The sequence below is a fragment of the Gopherus flavomarginatus genome, chromosome 11 (assembly GCF_025201925.1).
Source record: "Gopherus flavomarginatus isolate rGopFla2 chromosome 11, rGopFla2.mat.asm, whole genome shotgun sequence".
NCBI lineage: Eukaryota > Metazoa > Chordata > Testudines > Testudinidae > Gopherus > Gopherus flavomarginatus.
This window is the reverse complement of record NC_066627.1, coordinates 52,914,117-52,940,229: the sequence shown is the minus strand read 5'-3', so window position 1 is coordinate 52,940,229 and position 26,113 is coordinate 52,914,117. Positions and strand designations below refer to the sequence as shown.

The window sequence follows — 26,113 nt, the reverse complement described above, 5'->3', positions numbered from 1 at the left end:
GGAATTCACATGCACCATAAAAGCTAGAATTTGCTGAGAGAGGCACCTTGTTAGCTGCAGTCCTCAACAGTTGAGTTCCACACATGGAAATTCGGCTGGTGTAGCTGAGGGACTCTGTATAGATGCTGCTGAGTTGTGGAGGAAATGTTTGCATCACACTTGAGCTAATCTGTGTACCAGGCAGCTGGAAGGTGTGTTGATGGTTGTGGTTAGAAATCAAATAAATACTTAGGGCACTGACCACAGGGGTTGCCGACAGAACAAAGAGATGGGATAAGTTCACTGCTGCTGGCAGAGGACGCTCACCAATGGCATTGTGTGTTTATTTTGTTTCAGACAATCGTTCTCAGGTGTCTAGAGCATCTCTGCATATCCGAATCCTGGATGTGAACGACAACCCACCCGAGCTGGCCATGCCGTACGAGGCTGCGGTATGTGAAGATGCCAAGCCCGGCCAGGTAATCAGAACGCCCGGCTCCCAGTCAGCATTTTGCCACGTGCAGTGTTTGCAGGTGAAACGTCTGCATTAGGCCTGGCACATCCTGACTGGATGTCTGTGTACCTGGGAAGCGCATGCAGCGGTGAGGCCTGCCTCAGGGTTAAGGAGTTGGCACTGTTCTCTGACTGCTCAGGTTGAGACAGAACTTCCACCCTGATAGTGTGTGACTTTGGGGGGCAATTTTCATCTCAAAATTACTCTGGCAGCCACTGCTTGTGGAGCTGCGATTGCCTCTCCCTCCAGGAGAGCTGACCCTTCAGGAAGAGAAGGTTCTGTTATGTTCCCGGGGATGGGGGTGGGGGTGGGAGCAATGCCATTCCCTTCCTGCCCAGCTGCAGATGCATGGAAGATGCTGAATAGGTGAATCTGATGGCATTGGAAAAGGTTTTCCATCTCTCTTGAGGGAGATGCTGCCCATTCCCAGTGCTGTGAGACGCCCCCAGGCAGAGACCTCTCCATCAGCCCCAGGGAAGCAGCACTGACCACTGCTTTCTTCCTGTAGCTAATTCAGACAATAAGTGTCGTGGATCGTGATGAGCCTCAGAGTGGCCATCGCTTCTACTTCACACTGGCCTCGGAAGCCACCAACAACCACCACTTTTCTCTGCTGGATATCCAGGGTGAGTCATCGTCCTTCCCATTTGTCAATTCCCTTCTGCCCTATTCTTCCTTCCTCTCCAGTTGGTGGCTGCATGGCCTGGGACCTGTGCCAAGAAAGGGGAGCAAGAAAGGCTGGTCACCATGGGAAGTGCTGTGTGATGCAGCAGGCTCCCCGGACTGTTCCCCCACAAGACCTTTCACCTCTGATTGATGTGGATCCAGCCCTTCCCGAGCAGCTGTATGAGCCCCACCGGCCCTTCCTAGGAGCCTGTCCCACCAGAATTCTTTGCTAGCAAATAGCAGGAGCTCTCACCAGCTGCTTTGTGTCTGGCTGCTGCAGGCTGCGCCTCGCTCCTTCCTAGCCAGCAGTTTCTCAGCCCCTGTTAGGTGCTTTGTGGCTCTGACAGTGGGAGGCCTGTTTTCCTTTCTCAGTCCTGCAGAGGGGGCACAGCCTCACCATGATGTATATTTGATTTCCCCCACACGCAGTGAAGCAGCCCCCTACCCAGAGCAGAGACACGCTGAGCAGAATAGCAGGCCATGCCCCTGGAAAAGATGCACTGGGAGGCTGGGGGCTTCACTCACACATCGGGTCTAGGCTGTATGTACACTAGCACTTTTGTCGGTATAACTTGTGTCACTCAGGGACATGAAAAAGCTAGAGCCGTCAAGCAATTAAAAGAATTAATTGTGATTAATCGCGTGATTAATCGCACTGTTAATAATAGAATACCATTTGTTTAAATATTTTTGGATGTTTTCTATATTTTCAAATATTTTGATTTCAGTTACAACACAGAGTACAAAGTGTATAGTGCTCACTTTATATTTATTTATTACAAGTATTTGCACTGTAAAAACGGAAGAAATAGTATTTTTCAATTCACCTAATACAAGTATTGTAGAGCTATCTCTTTATCATGAAATTGGAACTTACAAATATGGAATTATGTAAAAAAAAAAAACTGCATTCAAAAATAAAACAATGTTAAATTTTAGAGCCTGCAAGTCCACTCAGTCCTACTTTTTGTTCAGCCAATTGCTCCGACAAACAAGTTTGTTTACATTTACAGAAGATAATGCTGCCCCCAGTCCACTTCCTGTTTACAATGTCACTTGAAAATGAGATCAGGTGTTCTCATGGCACTGTTGTAGCTGGCGTCGCAAGATATTTATGTGCCAGGTGCGTTTAAGATTCATATGTCCCTTTGTGCTTCAACCACCATTCCAGAGGACATGCGTCCATGCTGATGACAGGTTCTGCTTGATAACAATCCAAAGCAGTGCAGACCAACACCTGTTCATTTTCATCATCTGAGTCAGATGCCACCAACAGAAGGTTGATTTTCTTTTTTGGTGGTTCGGGTTCTGTAGTTTCTGCATCGGAGTATTGCTCTTTTACGATTTCTGAAAGCATGCCCCACACTTCCTTCCTCTCAGATTTTTGAAGGCACCTCAGATTCGTAAACCTTGGGTGGAGAGCTGTAACTATCTTTAGAAATTTCACATTGGTACCTTCTCTGCGTTTTAGCAAATCTGCAGTGAAAGTGTTCTTAAAATGAACATGTGCTGGGTCATCATCTGAGACTGCTATAACATGAAATATATGGCAGAATGTGGGTAAAACAGAGCAGGGGACATACAATTCTCTCCCCAAGGAGTTGTCACAGATTTAATTAATGCATTATTTTTTTAACGAGCGTCATCAGCATGGAAACGTGTCCTCCGGAATGGTGGCCAAAGCATGAAGGGGCATACGAATGTTTAGCATATCTGACACGTAAATACCTTGCAATGCCACCATGCAAGTGCCTGTTCTCACTTTCTGGTGACATTGTAAATAAGAAGAGGGCAGTATTACCTACTGTAAATGTAAACAAACTCGTTTGTCTTAGCGATTGGCTGAACAAGAAGTAGGACTGAGTGGACTTGTAGGCTCTAAAATTTTATATTGTTTTGTTTTTGAGTGCAGTTATGTAACAAAAAAGTCTACATTTGTAAATTGCACTTTCACGACAAAGGGATTGCACTTCAGTACTTGTATGAGGTGAATTGAAAAACTATTTTTTATCATTTTTACAGTACAAATATTTGTAGTAAAAAATAATATACACTTTGATGTCAATTGCAACACAGAATGCAGTATTTATGAAAATGTACAAAAACATCCAAAATATTAAATACATTTCAGTTGGTATACTATTGTTTAACAGTTTAAAAGTGCGATTAAAACTGCGATTAATCATGATTAATTTTTTCGAGTTACTTGCATGAGTTAACTGCGATTAATCGACAGCCCTAGAAAAAACACACACGAGTGACACCGACAGAAGCACTGGTGAGGACAGTGCTATGTCGGCAGGAGACGCTCTCCCATCAGCATAGAGTGACTACACAAGTGAGCTGTGCTGCTGTCAGCTCACTAGTGCAGACATGGCCTAAGATATGTCAGTCTATTGCTTTTTGGAGCATAAGGAGTTACTAGCTCACACTACCCTGCCAGTCTGTCCAGTCTGTTATAGCACCTCTGGCACTGGCTGCTATTGTCAGTGCTTCAGGGGGAGGTGGAAACAACTTCAACATGCCTGGCCAATTGTTCAGAGCTGGCAGGAAAAACCCTGCTTTTGCGGGCAGCATGTCAGGGTGTGCCCTGAAACAGAACTTTTCACATTGAGGCTTGGTCTACACTGCCAGTTGAATGACAACACTTTTGTCGTTCACAGGTGCTTAAAAAAGCCCCACCCTCCCCTGAAAGACAATAGTTTTGCCATGGCAAGTGGCAGTGTAAAGGGCTCGTTTTCAGCAGGAGTGCTCTCCTGTTGACAACGCAAACTTGGTTCCTAGGGGGTGGACGTATTTTGTTGGCAGCGTTTACACTTCCCGACTTTTAGCGACACAGCTGTGTCACTAAAAGCTGTGTAGTGTGGACAAAGCCTTAGTGTACAGCCAGGTCTACACTGCAAACTTCTGCTGGCATAGCTCTATTGACTGGGGTATGAAGAGATGTGGTCCCTGAGCGACAGAGCGGTGCTGGCAACACCTCTTGCATTTATACTAGCAAAACTGTGCTTTTACCAGTGTAGCTGATTTTGCTCGGGGGACTGGAGTAGGCTTTACTGGCAAAAGTGCAGCTGTGTCCACACTAGGAGTGCTTTGCTGTGGTAGTAAATCAGAATAGCTACACTGGCAAAGCTAGTGTCAACCTGCTCTTAGCCTACAAACCTCCCAATACTATTAATAGTCTGCCAGAGTAACTGACTCAAGGGGCCTTCTGTGGCATGGGTTCCACCCGCTCCCTCTACGGTGCACTAAGAAGCATTTCCTTTCATTGGGTCTGACTGTTCTGCTCTTTCACTTAATCTCAGCAAGTATCTCTTTGGAGGGCTTGGTCAGCTGATGATTCAGAATCTGTCCGTCAATCCCTGCTAACTCTCCTCTACTGCAGGCCAAATAACTCCGGCACTCAAGCACCTTGCCACCTGTTCAATCTTGCCATTTGGCTAACCCTCCACTGCCCTTCTCAGGACTCAGATGACATGACCCAGACTGCCCCCTTGCTTTACAGACTGTCAGAATAACGTGTTCAGCAGACATGCTATCCTCTGTCTGTTCAAGCTGTGTGAGCTCACCAGCTTCCGGCATTTAGCAGAGACCGGACGAAAGGCTAGTGAGACTCTGAAGGTGAGAGCTGTAGGGGTGGGTGCAGCTGCCTGATATGACCTGAGTCTGGTGCGTAAGGGAGGAGTAGAGCCATCACATGTTGCTACTTGCTCCTGCTAGTTGTCTGAGCTGCTCCAGTGGCATCTCATGGTCAAACATAGGTGGGTCTGGTACTACCGGAGAGACTCTCACGGTGAAAAGAGCAGACATGAGTTCTCCATTCAGGGGCCCAGAGGTGCTGTCTGTGGGCACTGATGTGTCTCATTAAATCTAGGAGGTTTGCCCCAGGAGTCATTGCCTGCTATCTCTGTTAGGAAATTCAACCCTTCAGGGGCCTGTGCACAGCAGAACCCTAGCGTCAGAGTTTCTGGCCTCACAAAGACGGTAGATGCATGGGCCCAAGAGATCCCATGCTGCCATTGGGGTGAGCTGAAATATTAGGGTTGCTGCATACACGTCCTGCCTTCTGCTATTCTGAGTGTTCATTTCTGCTTCTGATGCACTGAGTAGCATGGGGATGGGATGGGCAAGGGCCAGCAGGGCTGTAATGTTGTTGGACCTGGTCTCAGCAGATCTGGAATCTTGTTGATAGTCACGGTCTTATTTACTGTTGATTTGGCATTAAACACTATGAGCTTCATGTCCCTGTGTTTGCCTGGGGAGATGCCCTCTGGAGTGGTGGAGGGTGCTGCCTGATATCAGATCAAGTTTCCTATTGGTTGACTGACATTTCTGCTGAGTCCAACTGCGAATTGTAAGTGGATCTGAGGGATACCTGCCACACTGCAGGCTCAGCTAGGATCCCAAGTGGCTGGGGGCATCTTAAAACCCTTCTACTAAACATGTACCTTCTGTTTACCTCCTGAAGCTTGCCCACTAGCCAAAGGCACCATGTTGGAGGGAGACAAAACAAAAGGTAAAGGAAGTTTTCAAAAAATGAAACCACCTCCCTTTTCGCAGCCTTCATCTCCCCATAACTTGATCCAGTTTGCCTTCCAGAAGAACTCTGTCCCCTCCTAAAATCCTGTCTATGACATTTCAGGCAGATTGGTTTTGTTTTGACCTAGTTCAGAGCATCAAAATCCAGGTTGCAATTAAAAGCTTCACTCTTAACTGTGGAGAAACGAATGTCTCTTCACTGTATGTTAAATAACACTGGTCCAATTACTGACCCAAGGTGACCCTCAATTAACCTCTCTCCACTCTTGGGGCAGCTATTCATGGAGTCTCTTTGTGTGCTTATCATCTAACCAGCTTTTAATCCTCCTCAAGATTTTGCCCCATGCCCTGTGTTGTTCTCCTTCATAGCCTCTTCTGAGGGACCTTATCAAAAACTTTTTGAACTCCAAGTAAATTATATCCACCTGTGTCTGTTACTTCATTAATGTCTTCCAAATGTTCTGACAGGCCTGGGAGGCAGGATTCTCCCCCACGGGAGCCAGGGCTGTTTGACACAGTCAGGTTACACTTCTCCAAGCGCATTCCCTGACAGGAGATTGCTCTGTAGCTCCCAGCATCCACTGTGGCCCTTTCCTGCATTAGTGATTTTCCAACCTCATTTTTATGCGTATAAACATTTCAGATAATCAGAGCTTGGCAAAAGCCGCCCTCTTCCCCCAGACAGTGTGTGGGCATTTGTGCTCCATGTTCATGTTGCTCTGGGCTTCTCCACCAACGGGCTTCAAACCAAGAGGAACCCGGGAGTTCGGGCAGCCCTGTGCTTGCTTGCATATGGCTCCTTCTCCAGACTCTCTGCTCTGGTACTGCAAGGAGTTACTGATTCCTCAGAGAGCACCATGAGGCTCATTCTGCTGGAGCAAATTAATCTTCCGTGCTGAGTGATCCCCGAAACTTTCCTTGTGGCATCTCACTAAGCAAGGAGTAAAAGCCAGCGTCACCCAGCACCTCTCTGCCTTGGCTGGAAACAAGCTTTAATTGCAGGGCTTGTTCGGAGGGCTGCTGGAGACCCTGACGGATGCGTCGCTGAGCAATGGCTTATTAGATAATAAGAACTGGAAGCTGCTGGAGGATGTATTATTACTGCACTCTTTCACTCTGTCTCCCCTCTTTTGCTTCTGTCCAATTCCCCCTCTTCACCCCGCCCCCACCAATCTAATTTCCCCAGCACTCTCTTCTTTGGTTCCCTTCCGGTCCTGCTCATTCCCTTGCTATAGCCTCCTTCAGTTTCTCTCCCCCCTCCTTGCCGTCTCTCTCTCAGGCTCGGCCCCTCTTGCACTCTGTCTCCTTCTCTATATAAATATCAGTGGTGACAAACTGCTACCCACTAGCCCATCTGTTTCTTTGTACAAATTTGTAGCCGTTTTGAAACGTGATTTATAAATATTGCTTCTGCAGCCAAGGAGTGACACTGATGGATGTCAGCACAGATGGATTCACTAAGCTCTTGGTTAAATCTTTTTGCACCTACTTCTCTCACTTCCTGTTAGGCAGCAGAGAGCAACATCAGGAGCGTAACTCATCCTCTCAGCATGACAGGGACCAAAATCCTCCCAGGAAATGTTCTCCATCTTTGACCCTGTGTAAGAGTTTGTCAGGATGAGCAGAGAGGCTCCTGGCAGAGACAGTGGGATTTTGATGAGGAACTGGATGGGATTAGGAGGCTGTGGTCAGCAGAGCATTAGATTTTCAGCTATTAGAAAGTGACATTTGTTTGCACACACCAAATGCCAAATTGTCCCACTGGCGGCAGAATGCAAAGGTGTTGTCCCTAGCTGCAAGAGGGGATCGGCATACCTCTATTCTAATAGCTGAGAGAAGCTTCCAGGGATCCTACAGAGATGTGCTAGAGCTGAGAACTGCTGGGATATGCCTATACCTAATAGGGGAGGGGTGGAAGGTGGCCACTGAGCGGTAGCATCTAACCCAGTTAAAATTACACTCCGCAGAAAATGGCAAAATACCAGGGGAAACAGAATGGCCCAGAGTGAAAATTTATTTCCTTTTAAAAATTAATGGCCCGGATCCTGCCCCCACTTCTGCAGGCAGGCATGGCAGCTGAGCAGCAAAGACCCACTGTGCAGAGAGGAGCAGGATGCTGAGAGTTAATGCAGGCAGGTTCCGACTACCCAGAGTGCACCCTGTGGAGGCTCCAGGGACAGCGGTTCTTGGGGCAGGCCCAGAGAGATGGGACAGTCTGCCCTTCGGATCCACGGTTAGGCATCTCTCTTGGCCCACTCCTGCATGGGTGTGCTCTGGAGGGGTGACTGTGCCCTCCTAGCTGAACCTCCCCCCATGGGACTATTTACATGGGCTTTGCAGAGGGGAGTGGGGCTGGGCCAATAGCTTTGCTCACAACCACTGCACACCGGCCAGGAGAGGAGGCAGCATACTGTGTTGTGAGGGCGGAGAGCCCCTCTCCCAGCCTAGAAACCACCCCCCGGAGCAGACCGGACATACTCCTGCACTCCCTTGAGTGCTTAAGGGGAGTCGGTCACCATGCCTCCCACAGAGATGAGGTCATGGCTCAGTCCGTCCTCTTACATACACGCCACAATTGTCAGGAGGCTTTTGGGAGCCGGAGTGCTGCAGGACATGGTTTCTCCAGGCACCCCTGAACCATCTTGCCTATGGCAGCATGATGGCTCCTGGGCCTCCTCCTGCCATCCCCAGAGCCATCTCCCCCTGGGGCATTCAGGCAGGAGGTTTCTGTCTCTAGTTAGCCAGGACAGTGATTTGGCCAAGGTCCCCAAATGAGCATGGCTAATGATCAGTGACCCCAGACAGCATCCAGCAGAGGAGAGAGGACATGCAGGAGACATTGCAGCCAGTGACCGTGGATGGGAGAGTGCCCAACCAGGCAGGACTCAGAGAGTCAAAATGACAAAAGCCCAGCCCAGTCTGTCCCTCAGAGGCCAGGGTCTGTCCCTGCCATCCTGTCCCCCGGGGCCAGGCGGAGCTGCACCACACAGTCCATTCTCTAGAGCTCTCTCCAGCACTGCATTCAATGGCCCAAATGATGGCACTTCCTCTCGGGGGGGGGTCTCTGACACACAGGGCTTGTCTACACTGTGCCACAGTGTGGCCTATGGGGCCAGTGGGACAAGAGGGTGTAAACTATTTCACTAGGAGGGTGGTGAAGCACTGGAATGGGTTCCCTAGGGAGGTGGTGGAATCTCCTTCCTTAGAGGATTTTAAGACCTAGCTTGACAAAGCCTGGCGGGGATGATTTAGTTGGGGATTGGTCCTGCTTTGAGCAGGGGATTGGACTAGATACCTCCTGAGGTCCCTTCCAACCCTGAGATTCTGTGGTTCTATGATTCTATGAACCAGGAGCAAAGGGCTGACGTAAAGGAAAGGAAAATGGAGTCTTTGAGTCTGTCTATGTCCATGCCGCGCCACAGTGCAGCCTACAGGGTGTGAAATGCCGGGCACACCGAAGTGCGACACTGTTTGAACCAGAGTGACGTTAACGCGAAGAAGGTACCGTTTAGTTTGTGCCCGCAGCGTCCACATGGCCGAGTTAGAGCTCAGCGCTTTGGTGTGCTGTGTAATTGAGCCCCCCCCCAATAGTCTATGCTGTGGGGCAACCGCACAATGTAGACATGACGTCGCCTCAGGCTCCATTTTCCTTTGCTGCTGTCACCCTTTGCTCCTAGTTTACACCCCTTTGTCCCACTCTGAACAGTTCCCAACGCCGCTCCCCCACAGGCACGTTTACGCTCTGAGCAGAGCTGCCGGTTTGCATTAGCTGGCTCTGCGAGGCACGCTCAGCCATGTTCCTCTTTCATCCTTATTCGGCCCCTCCAGCCCTCCTGGTATTTTTGTTGCTTTTCTCTGAACCTTCCAGTTAATCGGCATCATTCTGGAGCTGAGGTGCCCAGTCCTGAATGCAAGATCATGGGGCCATTTCGCAGGCCCTTCGCAGAGAGGGACGATAAGTTCCCTGCTCAGATGTGATACCGCTGCACGTGCAGCCCCAAGTCGCCCACAGTAACCACCTGCACCTCCCAACATATGGAGCAAGTGCAGTGGGGTGGCAGCAGACTGGAGAGAAGAGGCTACTCTGAGCCATGCTGTGCTAGAAGGAATTTGAAACTGGCCCTGGGACGTCATCATTGCAGCGCAGCCACTGAAAGGACCCGCTGTCTTTGTTCTGCAGCACCAGAAACACAAACCAGAAAGCGCAGAAGCTCCAACGTTTTACCTTAGGCCCTACTTTCATATGGGAAATGAGCTCAGCCAGCCCCACCATCCCATGCTCCAGAGCTGGCATTCACTGAATCCCTAGTACTGAATCCGGGTTGCTAATCCACCAGCAGCTGGAACAGCAGGCAAAGCCCCCTCTTCCTCTGCCACCCTCCCTGGAGGCTCTAGGGTGCTGGGCCCCACTGGTGGTCACTGAGAGCAGAGGGGAGAGACAGTCTCCTGCCCTCCATGCTTCAGCCCTGGAGCTGAAAAGTCACCGAGGGGCTCCCTGCTTGGGGCCCAGATGCTAGGGCTAGTCTGGAATCTCACAGGGGCCCAGCCAGCCATGAGCTTGATCTACAAGGGTGTGAATAAAAAGGTGAGAGAAGAGCCACGTCCACACAGACACAGCCTGCCCCACCCAGGGGCCAGGCCTTGCTGCAGGACCTGTTCCTTCTCCCCCTTCCCAAGGCGTGTGGCCCGGCCCCCAGACATGACCCACCAAGGGGCCTTTTAAATAAGGACCCTGATTAATATTCCCACTCCCCCTGCCCTCTCCACACTCACTGCTTCCTACACCCACACTCTGCCACACCCACTCTCTTGCTACAATTGACCCAGCCTCCTTGGCTGAGCCCTGGTTGCCTTCCAGAAATGCTGATGCTCCTCTTGATCAGAGAAAGAAAAGGCCTAAAGCGACAGCCAGTAGGGAGGCATTTGCTTTTGCTGACTTACCACTTATCCTGTCTGTGAGAGCCAGGGGCTTTGGTAATGGTTCCCTCATTTGTATCCGCAGGGGTCACCCTGCTTTGCTGCTGCTCTTCCTGAGTGTTTTCAGGGCGCTCACTCACTCACTTTACTGCTGATCTGCAAAACCGCAAGTCGAGGTGGAGCTCATTGAGCGCTTACTCACATTCTGTGCCAGCTTCTTTGTTGTGTTGTTCTTACCCAGTCCCCATACAAGCTCCTATCCCGCAGGACTTTCAGAGTCCATCCTGACAAAGCCACATAGGCCCTCTTCTTCTAACATCGCAGACTGAGCCTGCTTCACTCTTAGCATCATCTGCTAGTGCTGTGTTGAAAGATGAAGCTTTGAAGTGAACCTTTCCAGCTATGCGGCATTGTTCTACACTCCTCGCAGCATCATAGCCAGTGGGTGGCTATGTCCAGAAGGAAGCGGAACAACAGTTGAGATGCCTAAAGGCAAATATAGAATGGAAAAAGACGACTTTCTGCCCCGTACAGTCTGTGGCCTTCCAGATGTTGCACCATCCTAGGACTCCTGCCTCTCCTCTGCTGGCTGTGCCTGGCCTGAGCAAATTGATTAGAGAAGCATTTGAGACAATTATGGCCAAAAATCATGTTCTCCAAGAAATACTAACTGCATTGGAAGGGATAGTAGAGGGAATCTCATCTCAGCAGCCTGGAAAGTCTGGTAGATAATACGGAATGACACATGGAGCCTGCCAACTCCAAAGCTTAGGGGCTAGACAAGCAGATGTCTCAACTCTCTAAAGGTCTAATTAAGAGCAACATAATGAGTGATGGAAGATTTGGAAATCTTAACAATCAGGATTCTAGGAGTGCCTGAGGATAGAGGTAACACATACTCCAGCTCCCGTGGAGATTCTGTTACCCACTCTGCATGACGTAGAAACGGATCTGACAGAGAGGAAAAGGAAGCACTTCATTCCCACCCAGGCAAAGAAGAAGGCAGTGGAGCCAGAGCAGTAATGATGCCTGAAGCTCAGAGAATTTTGGGTAAGGAAGAAGTAAAATGCATACAATCAAGAATTCTTTCCCACCAGACCTGAGCCCTGCCACGGAAGTCAGAGAAGGGAATTTTATTCCTTTCAGAGAAACCTTTAAGGCAGAGGGAAGCTACAACTGCAGTATGGTTGCCCACTGAACTGGGAGTTATATACAATAAAAAGTCTGCATGTCCTGGGATGCTAAAGCTGTGGAACAGCTGATGGAGAAGGGGAAGACAGATGCTTATTCTGGCCCAGCAAGTGCAGGAGGAGCGAGGATCTGAAAATCCAACCCGGAGATTTGATTGCTCTCATCTGCTTTCTTTTTTCTCCTATTTTCAATTGACTTATGAAAAAAGAGCTATTGCTGCCATCAGCAGAGTCTGTTTGCAGAAAGACTCTGAGAGACTGAACTGTTTTACTACACCTGGTTAGGATATAGGCATCACTGTCACTAGCTCGTGTTCCCAAGCTTTCCTGTTCTGTACCAGTAACAAGGGCTGAGTTCTGGACACTTCGTTCACGCAGGTTTGGGCCCTGTTTTATTAGTCTGGTCCTCAAGGCGAGCGAGACATGGGCAGGAAATAACAGGGGACTCTCTCTGGAAAAGTGATGTGGCGTATGTAGGAAGTAATCGCCCAGGTGATTAGTAGGAGGGCAGTATATCGCAATCTGGGGACAGCACATAAGGGAAGTGCTTGAAATGTAAGACAGTAGCAAGGGGAAAAAATGGTTTGTGGGCTTCACAAGCAGAGGATGATGCATACAAAAGTTACTGCCTAGCATGTGCCAGGCAGCAAACACATGCAAGCATGGATGAGCCCCAAATATTTCACCATACAGATAACCCCATTGTCACCTCAAAGTTGAAAAGCTGTGGACCAAGAAGATAATTTTGACCCTGTGGTGGCTTTGGGACTACATTCACAATGATCATCTGTGGCACAACACTGGTAGGATGGTGCCTGCTGAGAGAATACTGCCCTCTGCTCAAGGCATCTCAGTTCTGCAAAGGAATTAGGAAATGTGAGGATGCTCAGAGAAGAGCCATTACAAAGATAATGACGATGGGGCCAGAGGAGAGGACTGACCTGTGAAGACAGAGGGATACATGTGACTATTTGGCTATGCAACAGCTGAGGAGAGGGGCCAGGAGGACAGTCTACAAATTACTGAAGGCTGTAAACATCAAGCAAGGAGAGAAGGAGGGGATGTGGGGTTAGTTATGGGATTAAACTGAGCAAAGGGAAATGGAGGCTGAATATCTGGGAAAAGTGCCTAACGTTGAAGCTCTCAGACTGTCTAACCAATAGTCCAGCATTGGCTTGGTGATGAGCTAAATAAACTACCAGACCTTTTCTGCTTTTGTTATAGCCATGAAGATCTGTGTGGGTCTCCACTCTGGATCCGGTGCTTGCTTGGCCCTGCTCAGGGAGAGAAAATGTTGTGTTTGGCAGTTTGAAATAAAGAGTTTTGTATTCATCTTTTAATTTTGTCTCACTCTCTGCCATTGAGTTATGTGTGTCTGTGGAAGGTCTCCAACACCTCTGTGGGCTGTGCCTCTCTGAAATATTTAAATGTTGTTGGCTGCTTTTGTTTTGACTTTGTGGACAGGACAATCAAAATGCTTCCTCTTTGCCTTCTGAGGGGGAGGGTGGGGGGTAATGTTGGATGGACGTAGTGATTCAAAGTGCTGCATGTGTCGTTCCATCAGTATCAGAGCTGAAGTTAGTAGCTGCCTTTCACTGAGGGACTCGCGTATTTCTAGTGAGTATTTTGTATTTATACAAATCATTTTGAAATCGGTGTGTTGTAGCAGGTCTTTCTCTAACATGAGCTGGAGCTGACTGTAAACAAAATGGGTGTTGTCAGCCTTCTGATGTGCTTCCCAAACAACACTAGGAATTGGTGCTAAGTACATATTTACAAAGAGCTAAATAGGTGTCTGCCTGAGACCCTGGAACAGCTCCAAAGTACAGAACTCCTATCTGAGAAACATCTCGGAGCGAGAGCTGGCCTGGCACCATCCCTCACCCAGATCGGGCGGTGAGCAGAAAGCCCCAGATAGGGGCCAGGGTCAGACCCACTGAGCCAAGATTTCTCTGCCCCAAGTTCTCAGGCTTATTAGTAGGTTTGTGCATATTCCCTGCTGGTATGTCCCAAACCCCTGATAATGTCCATTGGGTCCAGATGGGCAGAACTTCTGAGTTTCCCATGGACTGGCAAGTGTTCTATTAAAATTAATATAACAGCGTGCTTCTCCATCCTGTTACTTCAAAGTGTCCAAACACCTAACCTGGTGTCTAGCTAAACAGGGCAGAGATGGGGTCCTAGCCCCTTGCTATGACAGTGATGTTAATATTGTTTATACCTCCTTTTCTCCTGCTACACCACAGCCAGCTGAGGCAGCAGCAGCAAGCTAACGATCTTATTACCTGTATGCAAGTGGTTCGCATAACAATAAACAAAACTTCACAGCTCATGGCAGCTCCTCAGCATTTACTCTTATAGACAGGCTGCTGCTTCCTCTCACAGCATCCTCCACCTCTAAAAAATGTCGTTTTCCGTCCCATTCATGCAAGATGTTTTATCAGGCAACCCCAGAAACTGAGGGTGCGTCTACACTGTAGTAAAAGCTGCGGCACCAAGTCTCAGAGCCCTGGTCACGAGACAGGGTGTCACAGAGTCCCCGGGCGATGCTCTGGAACTGCTCCCCACAAAGCCAGTCAGGACTTTGGGGAGCCTCCTCTTCCTCGGAGCAGACTGTCTTCAGGGCAAGAAGTTCACACAGCTTCACCTTCCTGGGTCTCTCCTTGGAGCATTCAGCATCCTCTGCCCCTCCGTGTGCTTCCCTCAGCAAGTCCACCCAGACAGGGTCCTGGGGAAGCCACAGGGTCCTGCACCCCCACTTTGCAGTCAGATGTGACTCTCAGCCAGCCAGTAACACAGAGGTTTATTAGATGACAGGAACAGGGTCTAAACCAGAGCTTGTAGGTACAGAGAACGGGACCCCTCAGCCGGGTCCATTCTGGGGCCCAGCGAGGCAGATAACCCCGTCTGCACTCACTCCTTGTCCCCAGCCAGCTCTAAACTGAAACCCCCTCCAGCGCCTCCTTCTCTGCTGAGTTCCTTTCCTGGGCCAGGAGGTCACCTAACCTCTTTGTTCTCCCACACCTTTAGCATCCCCTTGCAGAGGGGAAGGCCCCGGGCCATTAGTTGCCAGGGGACACAGGGTCGGCCAGAAACAGAGGCACCCACATGGTATTCAGAGGAAACATTAAGAACAGCCCCACTTCATCACACAGGGCTCCTGGTGTTTGATCTGTAGGGCTACAAAATAGCAGTGTAGGCATTTGAGCGCACGTTGGAGCTCCAGGCTCTGAGACACACCCCCCCCCCCCATGCGACCTCAGACCCCAGCTCCAGCCTGAGTTCCAAGATCTACACTGCAATTTAATAGCCCTGCAGCCCGAGCCAGCTGACCCAGGCCAGCCCCATTGCAGTGTAACATACCTTGAGGCTGGCCATCCCACAAGAGCAACAACTTGAGAATGACAAAGCTCATGGCACGTGAGTCATAAAGGGTGTGTCTACACCACAGTGAAAGACTCGGTTGCTCTGCCACGGCCACTGATGCAGGCTCGTGGGGCTCAATTGCAGAGAGGCCTCACCCAGCTTGGCACTCGCATGTACACATTGACAACGTATCCTAGGGGAAATTCTAACACGTTGAAACATGGTTAAAAAACCAGTATCTGTTTGTGTGGTGTCTATTCAAAGGAATTCCTGTGAATGTTGGCCCTGTCTGAGTTCAGAATAACGTCAGCATTATGGCATGTGCTATAGCTAATCTGTTGCCCTGTGTTTCGCATTCTGAGTGAGAGTGAGCTCTTAAAGCAGGTTCTATGTCCTAAGGAGAAGAGGAGATGCCTTTTTCCTGTTTCCCATGTGCTGGAAATCCCAACTGCCTCCTGCCCAGGTGCCAAAGCCTCTGGCTCCCCTGACAATGTCTGCGGTGCAGTTATCCGCTGGTAATACAGAGAACTGTGGCAAACTGATAACAGGGGAGCAATCTCCCTGAAGAAAGGAAAAACGCCAGGTGAATGGCATCAAAGCTTTGTGTTGCCTGTTTTTAAACATAAAGGAGATATTACACTGTGTGTTTATGATCCCTCACTTAAGCTGATGTCACATGCTATGAAGGTGTGGTAGAAGGCTGTTGAAAAGCGTCTCTGTGGAATCGTTTAAATTTGGATCAGTCCATATGGATTCATGTCGGGAAGGAGGACATCTGATGCCGAATTTGTGCTGCAAATACTCATGGAGAAGTTCAGAGAAAAGAGACAGCAGCTGAGTGTGGTCTTTGTGGGCCTGGAAAAGGCGTATGATTGTGTACCAACAAACCAGCCTGGTGGAGTTTGCAAGAGCCAGTGTGCCAGAAGGTCCTTTTGTATGACCCCGGATATGTACAATGGTGGGACTGGCCAACTAACGGGGACTACAGGAGAAACTTTCCAGTAAGTACTGGAGCTCAGGTCAGCATTGCGCCCCTTTTAGTTTGTGCCTGTCATGGAGGTGATAAACGAGAAGATAGGAAGGGAGCTAGCTGCTTGGGAACATGCTGTTCGCTGAGGACTCAGAGTTACGTGCGGAAGATTGAGAGACCCTACAGGCCAACTTTGAACAGTGGCAACGTAGTTGTGAGTGAGCTGGGCTTAGACTCAAGGCTGGTAAGACAGGCTGTGCTAACTGCAGGAGGAGGACTCACCATAGAGGACATCACAGGCCAATTGCCTAGAAGCATGAAAGTATTTAAATACTGGGGTCAATGGTTGCTGCTGATGGTGTCCTTCTGAGTGATAGCTGCGTGGTGGGAGCAGACCCCAGTTCTCTGTGACAAAAGGATACCAATAAAGTTAAAAGGCAAAGTGCATAAAGCTGTAATTCAGCCCATCATAATGTACTGAACAGCGACTTGGGCACCCCCAGGAAAGGAAATCAGTATGTCTACGCAATGGAAATGAGGATGTTGACATGGTCGAGTAGTTGGCACTGTGACAGGAAATGAAATGGGGTTGTAAGGAGCCTAGTGCAGGTTGCTCCAGTTAAGAACCAGTTGTGGGATGTGAGGCTAGGTTATGAGACGCGAGAGCTAGATGGGTAAGCTGGCTCTTGCAGTTATTGTGGATGGAAGACGACCACGGGGGCGACCAGCCTGCACAACAGGCAGGAGTATGAGCACGAGTGGTGGACGAAGGCTATAAAGGTCTCCCGCCCTCAGTAGGGAAGTGACGAGAGAGGAGCAGAATATCCCAAGAAGTGCCAGAAGGGAAGCTGTGCTGACTACTTCCAGCATTCGTGTATTTAGTCAATAAAAACCTCATAATGTACCTGAGTCTGCTGCAGAGTCTCACTCAGGAGACCAGGCCCTGGAAAACAGAGACCTTGCCAGAAAGTGTTCAGGCCAACGTGTGTGTGACTGAGTGATGGCTTTGACACACATCAGGACAGTGGCAGAGTGAGCCCTGACCCCAGTTCTTGCGTGTGACCAAACTGCTCAGCACAGGACTTTGTTCCCCCTTTGTGGTGCCAATAGTCCCTGATGTAAGTTAGGGCAGCCTTGGCTTCTCCAGCCTCTACCTAAGCAAGGGCCTACTCCAGGATCCCAAGAAGAGCTGGGGCATTGAGACAGTCCTGCCATGCCTCATTTTCCCCAACTACTCCCAGGCCTGCCAAGGGGGAGCGGTAGAGCCACTAGACCAGCTCTGTGCAACCCAAGAACTCTGAGGCAGTTCCCATGGGGCCAGATTCTCTTGTTTCTGGCCCCATTGCATTGCTGGATCAGGACGGAAATCGACCCCTGGCTGCTGGTGGGTTCTGCCCTCGCCATAATGTTCTCTGCCTGTTGGTTTGTTTCCGTTGTGCTCCTCTTGCTCTTTCACAACTTCTCTAAAGCCTGTCCCGATCTCCTGGTCATAGGCCTTTCCCATGCCCACAGCTCATAGAATCATAGACTATCAGGGTTGGAAGAGACCTCAGGAGGTCACCTAGTCCAACCCCCTGCTCAAAGCAGGACCAACACCAAGCTCCATGGACTCCTGACTTCCTGGTTTTTGCATGGCCAGCACATTGTCCCTGACTCGCACAGATGCTACCCCGTCAGTGACTTCTCATACCGCACAGCTCCCAGTCCACATGCCCGTTTCCATATTGGCAGGCGGCACAACAGCCACAATTAGAGCAGATGTCTTTGCCAATCAAAAAGCTGATTGATACAGAAAGGACTCAGGCCAGAAAACATCAGCTGGGATAAGGAGGGAGTTTGCATGCAGCAGGCCACCCTGCTGTCAGTGGACCATTTACATTTCAGTAAAGAGGGCAGGCAGATTCAGCAGCCACTTCTGACATTTGGTTACAATTCTTCCATTGGTAGTGCAGGTCCTCCTCCTGTATTTCTTCTCTTCTGCTTTCCCATGGTGAGGACTGTCCAGAAGTGGGGAAAGGCAGCCATGCCATCCCTCATTCCCCCTTCCCCAGTCCTGTTGCTCCAGATAGCTTGGATCATGAGCCAGAATCACTCTCCCAGTTTCCAGGCCAGTGTCAGTGCCCAGGAAGCAGCTGGCATTACAACGGATGGCTGCTGTTTGCCTGGGGGTTGGTTGTTACTCTCTGTTCTCCTCAGTATGGATTGTATTCTTTAAATATTGTTAAAGCACCTTGAGGCTGGGGTGGCAGAAAACATGACTGGCTGGAAGCTTACGAAGAGTTCCTGCTGCCCCTTAGGAAGCTTGGAGGTGGCCCTGAAGCACTCCCGAACCTCAGACTAAGACCTAGGTCAGGTCTAGAAATTGTTCTGGGGAAGTTCTGTGGCCTGTGTTATGCAGAAGGTCAGATTAGGCGATTACAATGGCCCTTGTTGGCCTTGGAATCTCTCAGTAGGCCTGGCCCATGGCTCCAGGTGCATGTTGACACATGGGGACAAGGAAAATGTTGTTTCACACTGCACCTGTCCTCCCCCGAGTCCTGCCTGGCTAAGGGACTGAAGCCAGTTGGCCCAGGAGCTGTATCTTTGATCCCCTCTCAGTGTCTGAGGCCTGGTAACTTGCTCCATGAGAACCTTGTCATGGACACTGGAGCGATCAGAAGGTTTTCTGAAAATATTTGTGCTTCCTCTGCTTTCATTGTGTTATTTACCTGAGTGTTTGATAGCCATGTGCTGCTTCTGCCTCCCATCTCCCTCTGTCACCATTAGTCTCACTTTTGTGCCATGCACTTGGTTTAGGGTGCCAGACTGCCACAGGCCACTGGGCTTGTGTGGGAATTCAGGCAAACCAGACTCCTAGGCCTCAGTGCAGTCTGAAGAGGCCAGCTCCTGCGGGAGTGTGCGTGCCGGGTGCATGCTAGGTGCATAGGCACCTGCTCTGCATGTTTGAGAATGCATATCAGGCCCACAGGTGGATTAGAGGCATTGCTGCTTTTTCCAATGGCAGAGCCAGACGAAGTGTGGGAGGAGCAGCATGGTGAGGAGGGCGGTTGGGATGGCATGCTTCTCTCATGCTGGCAGTAGGGTGCCGGGGCTGTTTGGTGAAGCTGTCTGTGGGCACTGGCGGTGACGCTGCCTGTTGGTTTCTTGCTCTTTCCAGACAACACAGCCGCGGTGCACACGCAGAGAGTGGGATTTAACCGCCAGGAGCAGGACATTTACTTCCTTCCCATTCTGGTGGTGGACAGTGGGCCTCCTGCCCTGAGCAGCACGGGGACTCTGACCATCCGGGTGTGTGGTTGTGACAGCACAGGGGCCATCCAGTCCTGTAACAGCACAGCCTACGTCATGTCAGCAACGCTGAGCCCCGGAGCGCTCATTGCACTCTTGGTTTGCATCCTCATCCTGATCGGTGAGTGTCCCAGCCTGCCTCTCTTTAGCCATGCTCTTCCTCTCCTCCCTCCACCCTCCGCTACATCTCGCTTCTTTTTCTGCCATCCTCTTGCATACACATCAGTGAGTGCAGCTGTCTCTGGGCTGGAATGTCCCGGTCCGACAGCAGCTTCTCACCTTTGCCCCCTGACCTCTTGATAGTTTTCTGCAGAGCGGGAGTTGCAGTAAATTCACCTGTCCTGCAGGGAGAAGCCTGACAGAGCTGATTTCAGACGGGAACCCCTCCATCCAGAGAAGCCTGCATGGAGCCCATTCCATGCAGGGCCGCCCGGGGGGGCGGGGGGAGCGGCAAGTGGGGCAATTTGTCCCAGGCTCCACAGGAGCCCCCACGAGAATTTTTCGGGGGCCCTGGAGCGGGGTCCTTCACTCGCTCCGGGGGCCCTGGAAAACTCTTGCGGGGCCCGGGCTCCTGGAGCTTCTTCCGCTCCGAGTCTTCGGTGGTGGGGGGTCCTTCCGCTTCGGGACCTGCCGCCGAAGTGCCCCGAAGACCTGCGGTGGGGGGTCCTTCCACTCTGGGACCCGCTGCTGAAGTGCCAGGTCTTCGGCGGCTATTTGGCAGTGGGGGCCCCCTGCCACCGAGGACCCCAGACCCCCTGAATCCTCTGGGTGGCCCTGATTCCATGCCAAGTCCCAGGCTGGCCTCTGCCAGGGAACAGGCTGAGAGCCTCCAGAACTTGGTTTATGGAAGTGTCCCAAGCCACCTGCAGAGGGACCAGCATCCTGCATCACCACATGGTACACAGGCAAAAGCTGGAGTGTTGTGCTAGCTGTTTTTTTAACACTGGCATCTCGGAGAGCTCCTTATGCAGAGAAAGGACAGTGTTTCTGTTGCAATGGTGCCCAGAGCTGAGCCCTGCCCTGAGTTGCTCACAGTCTAACTGAAGACAAGCAGGGTCCCAAGCACACAGAGGAAGCCAGGGAAGGTAACAGTGACAGGAGGCTTGGATACAGCAAGACATTGTCCAGTGAAAGGCCTTGTGGAGGTGGGTCAGCATTAAGATCTAAATAAACAAGGAATATGATTGTTGTCCGAGTCCATGTCATGACTCTGATACATAGGAGCCCCCATCTCTCCTGTTGGTCTGATTGATCAATTGTTCCCTGAGTGTTAGGCTCCATGCCTGGGAGTGTCATCGGCTCCTGAGACCTGTTCTGGGGGTGGCAGTGTTTACATTGGGCAGGATGATCCCTCCACACAGCGTTCCTCCTCCCTTGTTTGGGCTGGCTCCTGGGTCTGGGCAGGCACAGACTGGGTCATAGGCAGAAGGAGGCCTGCACACATAGGCCTGTTCGCACATGTCAAGGGAGGAGCTCATGTTTAAAATAACGGAGATGATCAACAGAGTCACTTCCTACCCTGCGGTGTCCCTGCTGGCTGAGCATTGTCAGGGAACTTGCAGGACCCCGGGCGTTGCTGGAAAAGTGTCTTTAGAAAACCCTTTCCACAGGGTGCACTTTACATCCGTTTCAAATAGCTGATAATCCAGGACTGATCTGCATCTTGCTGCTCCCACTCTGTGCCATCTGCTCCAGAATCACCCTCCAGCCATTCTGCTGCTGCCATGCCCTGCTCCCCTTTTCCTCCTTGTCCCTCTCAGAACCCATCCTTCCGTCTTTGTTGCACTTTCCCCTCCTGGGGGGTGAGTGCCCCGGTGGCTGTGCAGCACGGAGAATGTGTCTGCCCCAGTTCCCTGGAACACACCCCAGAGACCAGCACTAGCTCCAGCCTGCACTGTCCCCCACTGGGGACCCAGGGAATGTCGTTGCTATGGGCCTGGCCCTCGACTGGCGAACTGGCCAGTGATGCCAATTCCCACCAGCCAAGAGGGCTGCAGCTCTGGCTTTCCTTCCCTGGGGCATGTTCTTCCGCCATGAAGGGCCATTTGAGCGCCATGTCCCTTGCCCTGCACACCAGCCCTGAATGCAGGCAGCACCTCCACTGCCCGAGAGGGAGTCGTTCACGCTCACGCTCTGCCCTCTCCCCTAGCTCGTCTCCCGGGCGTACTGCCCCTCTGACGGCTCTTTCCCTCTCCAGTGCTGGTTCTCCTAATCCTCACTCTGAAGCGACACCACAAGAGCCACCTGACATCAGAGGAGGATGAGGACATGAGGGACAATGTCATCAAGTACAATGATGAGGGGGGTGGGGAGCAGGACACTGAGGCCTACGACATGTCGGCCCTACGCAGCCTCTATGACTTCAGTGAGCTTAAAGGCAGCGACGGCGGGGGAGGGCCAGGAGATGGAGGCATGACTAGTAACCTGCCCTCCGAGCTCCATGCCCTCCCACAGTGGTTCCAGAACCCAGACCTGGACTTCTCCATGTTCAGAGACTACATCAGCAGGAAGGTGGATCAGGCAGACGAGGATCTGTCTGTCCCACCATACGACTCGTTCCAAACCTACGCCTTCGAGGGCTCAGACTCCTCTCTCCCGTCCTTGAGCTCCATCAACACCTGGTCCAGCAGCTCAGAACAGGACTTCTCCTATCTGAGCAGCTGGGGGCCACACTTCCGACAGCTGGCGGCTCTCTACGCCGGGCGTAAAGGTGAGGAGGAGAGCGAAGAATCCTAGCCACAATTAACCAAAAACCCACAGTGAGACGGAGGCAGTGATTTCCGGACTAGGGGATTCTCCAGGCTTCCCATGTCTTCGAGGGCTGCTGTAGAAGCAAGCTCAGGTCAAACAATAAGGACAATATGTCATCTAGATAGCAGAGTCCCTGCACTACGCACCCTGGCATGGAAGGAGAGTCATCAAGGACCATTTTGGACATGGCGAGTGATGGCTTTATGATGTGCTCTTCATTAGCCGCCTCTCATTAGAGGCTCTGTAGCACACACACAGCGAGGCTGAAGTGCCCAAAGGAGCTGTTGTTACCATCCTAATCGCTTTCATAGCAATCTCCATTAAAGCATTCCATGTTAATTTAAGAAAGAGAAAATCTAATTCAAGAAAATTCGGACGGGATTTTCCCCCACAAATTATCATTTAAATCGATCAGTCCAATGAGCCCAGTTAAGGAGAGGAAGAAAGAAAGAGAAGCCTTTTGTTGTCTAAATTGTTTTTGTCACTTGATTCAGAGCATTTGATGTGCTTTGATTTTTAAGAGCTTTCCTTGCAGAACGAAACCAGCTTTTAACATTTGTTCTGTTTTCTCCCCCTTATATTTACTTACTTTCCTTGTATTTCAGTTCCTCTAGCTGTGGCAAGCTGGTGTTTCTGTGCAGAATCCCAGCTGCTTACAGTCAGCGGAGCAGTTTACGTTTGCTGAGTTTTGGAGGTCCTGGGTGCTAGTTCCTAGGTCAGGTCCTTTTAAAGAGAGGTTTTTACATTAGGGTCAAACATACTTTGCTTCTGGGCTTGGGTTTCACCTCATGGTTTTTATTAGAATTTTCCTATCCATTTTTGCCACGTATCACAGATATTTGTGTTTATGCCAACATCTACCCCTCCTGCTTAATCCACAGTGAAGTCATTGTTCTGAGGCTCTGGCATCCCAATGATCCCCATGGCAACAAACTGTGATATCACTAATACAGGATTATGACTGTGGCTGGACTGTGGGCAGTGATGCTGAAATGTGAAGGAGGAAGCTCTCGAGCCCATGTCGTAGAGGTAACAGTAGAGAGAATGCAAAGCATCCCTAGAGGACAGCGCTTTGTGTGGGAAGTTCTCAGCCAGCCCCAGGGCCTGATGTCTCATGTTCGCATGGGTTGCTGTGTACGCTCTCACAGGCACAGCACTTCAGCCGGCCTGCTGCAGCATCCCCAAGTGAGGTAGCCTGGATGGCTGAGGAGGGAGTGAGCCTCCTTGGCCTATTCAGTTCTTGAGCCACAGTCTGTAACCAACAAGAGTGGCAAGTAGTGCCAGCTGCGTTTGTGGGTGCGAGGTGGATGCGCTTTCCAGCAGGCACGGGCCTGACAACACTAACGACTCATTTCACCTCAGCCACTGAATGTCAGTCAGTTGATCACAGCCTTTGATGACAAGTCCACCCCAGCTCTGGGAGCAGACCCTGTGGAGGTGCCAGACACCACGCGCCGTCAGCAAAGCCAAGCCACGCTACACCCCAAACCCAACTTTTTGTTGTTGCTGTTGTTGCCATTTTGCCCTAGAGTGAAAGTCCCTTCAGGTTTCCACAGAAACTGCTGGCCAAAGAGTTCTGTTTCTATTTCAGGGCGAGCAGGGGGCTTTAGGGAAACTTACCAGAGAGTGTGAGCCATCGGTCCCCAAGGGGGTGGTCAAAGTATGAGCACAATGTAGTACCAGGAAACAGGATGGTTAATTCGGAGCTGCCTGGCAAAGAGCAGTGCTGGGCGTTGAGAACTGGGGTCAATGAGGTGGGAAAGCAGAGGCTGTCCGAATGCTGTGGTCCATGAAATGGCATTTGAGGGACATACTGGGTATCGCAGGGATGTCTTCAGATCAGTGACATTCTCCGAGTAAATCCCAGCTAACGTTTCGGAGTCCTGTTCAGCAGGGCACACAAGCAGCTTCTTGTGTAGTGCTGGCTACAGCAGCTTATCTGCTGATATGGGAAAAATCAATGTTGTAATTGATACATAACTGATAAGGCCTGCCAAGGCTTGTCATAGTCATTGGGTTTGTCCCCTTAGCCTAGCCATAGTGTTTTCTATCCCAGTTGCCAATTCTCTGGAAACCGTGTTTGAATATAAATGTATGTGCATGTTCATTTCATATTGTGTTCTGTTTTCCAGTAGCTTGTATTGCTCTGAGCTGCAGAGAAAGCCCCATGCTGTGGTATGGAGGGGGCTAGAAGGACATGTTAGAAAAATAATAGTCTCTGCCTGTTGTTCCTGCAACAACAGGTTCCCCCTCCCCTGGTGCAGCCACTCAAGGCTCACATGCTGTTGAGCATCTGCGTCCCCAACTCAGGTGTTTTTTGGGAGACTCCCAAGCCAGCCGGAATTCAGCATTTAAACTTTGAACAAGCAGAGTTGCTCATCTCTCTGGGTCTCAGTATGGCTACAAAGGCTGGAGGAGCTGCCCCTATCTTGGTATCTGTGCAAGTCTCTCATGTCCTGGATGCCACACATTGTCTTGTTAGTCCTTTACTGTGATTTTTCCCCACTGATTTTAGAGAAGCAGCCAGATAAATGGCCTGTTTTGTTTACCAGGCAGTCAGACAGGCTTTACTCGGTAGCTGTTCCTCCTGCCCCCAAAGCATCGCCTTTGAGCACGCTCAGTCACTCCCAGACAATGCCACCAATCCAGGAGTAAGAGAATGGAGAAAGGCCTCTCTTTCCTCAGGAACTTTTTTGTGTTTTCCCTCTGGGACAATGAACCACTCTGACCAATCCCCTGCTGAACTGGTCTTTGCTTTAGGAAGGGCCTCATGCAATTGCCAGGGATTGTCTAAGCAGAGGATGCAGTCTTACAGGGTATGTATTCTGAATTACCAAACTGGCTTCCACTTGTGCATCCTGAACCAGCCAACCCCTCCCCAACACACACAACCTCTTCTGCATTTTTATTTTTAATTCCATCTGTAAATGCAATGGTCTGGAGCAGCCCAGCTCAGCTCCTGTCTGGTATCAGGTTGCAGAGGTGCCCAGGCAACCCTGCTGGCTTCACTTCCACACCACACCGTGCTCATGAGCACCCCCTATAGGAAGGAGCTGGCAGACTGTTTGGGTGTTTGATGGCGTCACTTTGCTTTTTTCCCTCTATCCAAACAAAATCAGGAGGTTGATTTTCTCATCCTTGTTATATTGTCAAGGTCTTTTTAGGACCTGGAAATAAATTATTTCCTTGTCGTCTAGCCCAAGTCTGTTTTAGTTTATCTTGTTTCGTTTCCTTTTCTTGTACGGTATTTTTAATGTGGTCTTAGTAAATGACAGCTCACCAAGGGGGGCAGGGCACCCAGCAAGCAGGAGAGAAATCCTGTCATGCAAACTATGGACACACCAAGCCCAGGCCATGCTGCAGCAGAGAGCAGTCTGCAGAATCAGTTTGCTCTCTCTACAGATTCCCAGTGACAGGCCATTGCTTGACTGGATATTTCCAGCTTTTTATTAAAATGCTCCTCAGAAAAAGTTTCTCCCAGAAAAAGGTCGAGTGATGATGATAAAATGCACCTGTCTCACTCCAGCTTTTTGGGAGGACGAAGCCCTGTTGCGTTGGAGTGACAGCAGGTATTCAGCGTTTGTTGTGAATAGCCTATAGCGCACGTCTGTCGGCCTTGCTGCTCCACAGGAGCCACTGTGACACCGGGAGACAATGAATGGTCTGTTGCTTCATGGAGTGCATTTCCACTGGGCCCCCTGCTTGTCCTTGGAGTAATTTATTCTTTCACTTTTTGAGCCTCAGAGACAAATGTGCATGTTTGTACTTCTGACCTGGCTGTGGGCACAAGCCAGCAATTGAGTGTACAGGGACGTGATTTCCACCTGCAATTGGTTTTGTGAGTGCACGCAAGGGGGCCCACGTTTTGAAGTTGCCAGTTGTGCCTGCAGTGGAGCATGTGGACCATTTCCCCTCTGTTCTGTGTACTGCACT

The 26,113-nt window shown here is 50.3% G+C and overlaps 1 protein-coding gene across 8 annotated transcripts in view; it reads left to right on the top strand.

Moving 5' to 3' along the window:
• CDH22 (cadherin 22) overlaps window positions 1-25,345 on the top strand; it is a 137,970-nt gene extending 112,625 nt beyond the window's left edge. For all 8 annotated transcript variants that reach the window (XM_050917706.1, XM_050917703.1, XM_050917702.1 and 5 more), the window contains 4 exons: window positions 337-458; window positions 1,002-1,119; window positions 19,299-19,550; window positions 21,627-25,345. In XM_050917706.1, the coding sequence (XP_050773663.1) occupies window positions 337-458; window positions 1,002-1,119; window positions 19,299-19,550; window positions 21,627-22,165 (1,031 nt within the window). In that variant the 3' untranslated portion in view covers window positions 22,166-25,345. The remainder of the gene's footprint in view (window positions 1-336; window positions 459-1,001; window positions 1,120-19,298; window positions 19,551-21,626) is intronic.
• Window positions 25,346-26,113: the final 768 nt, after the last annotated feature.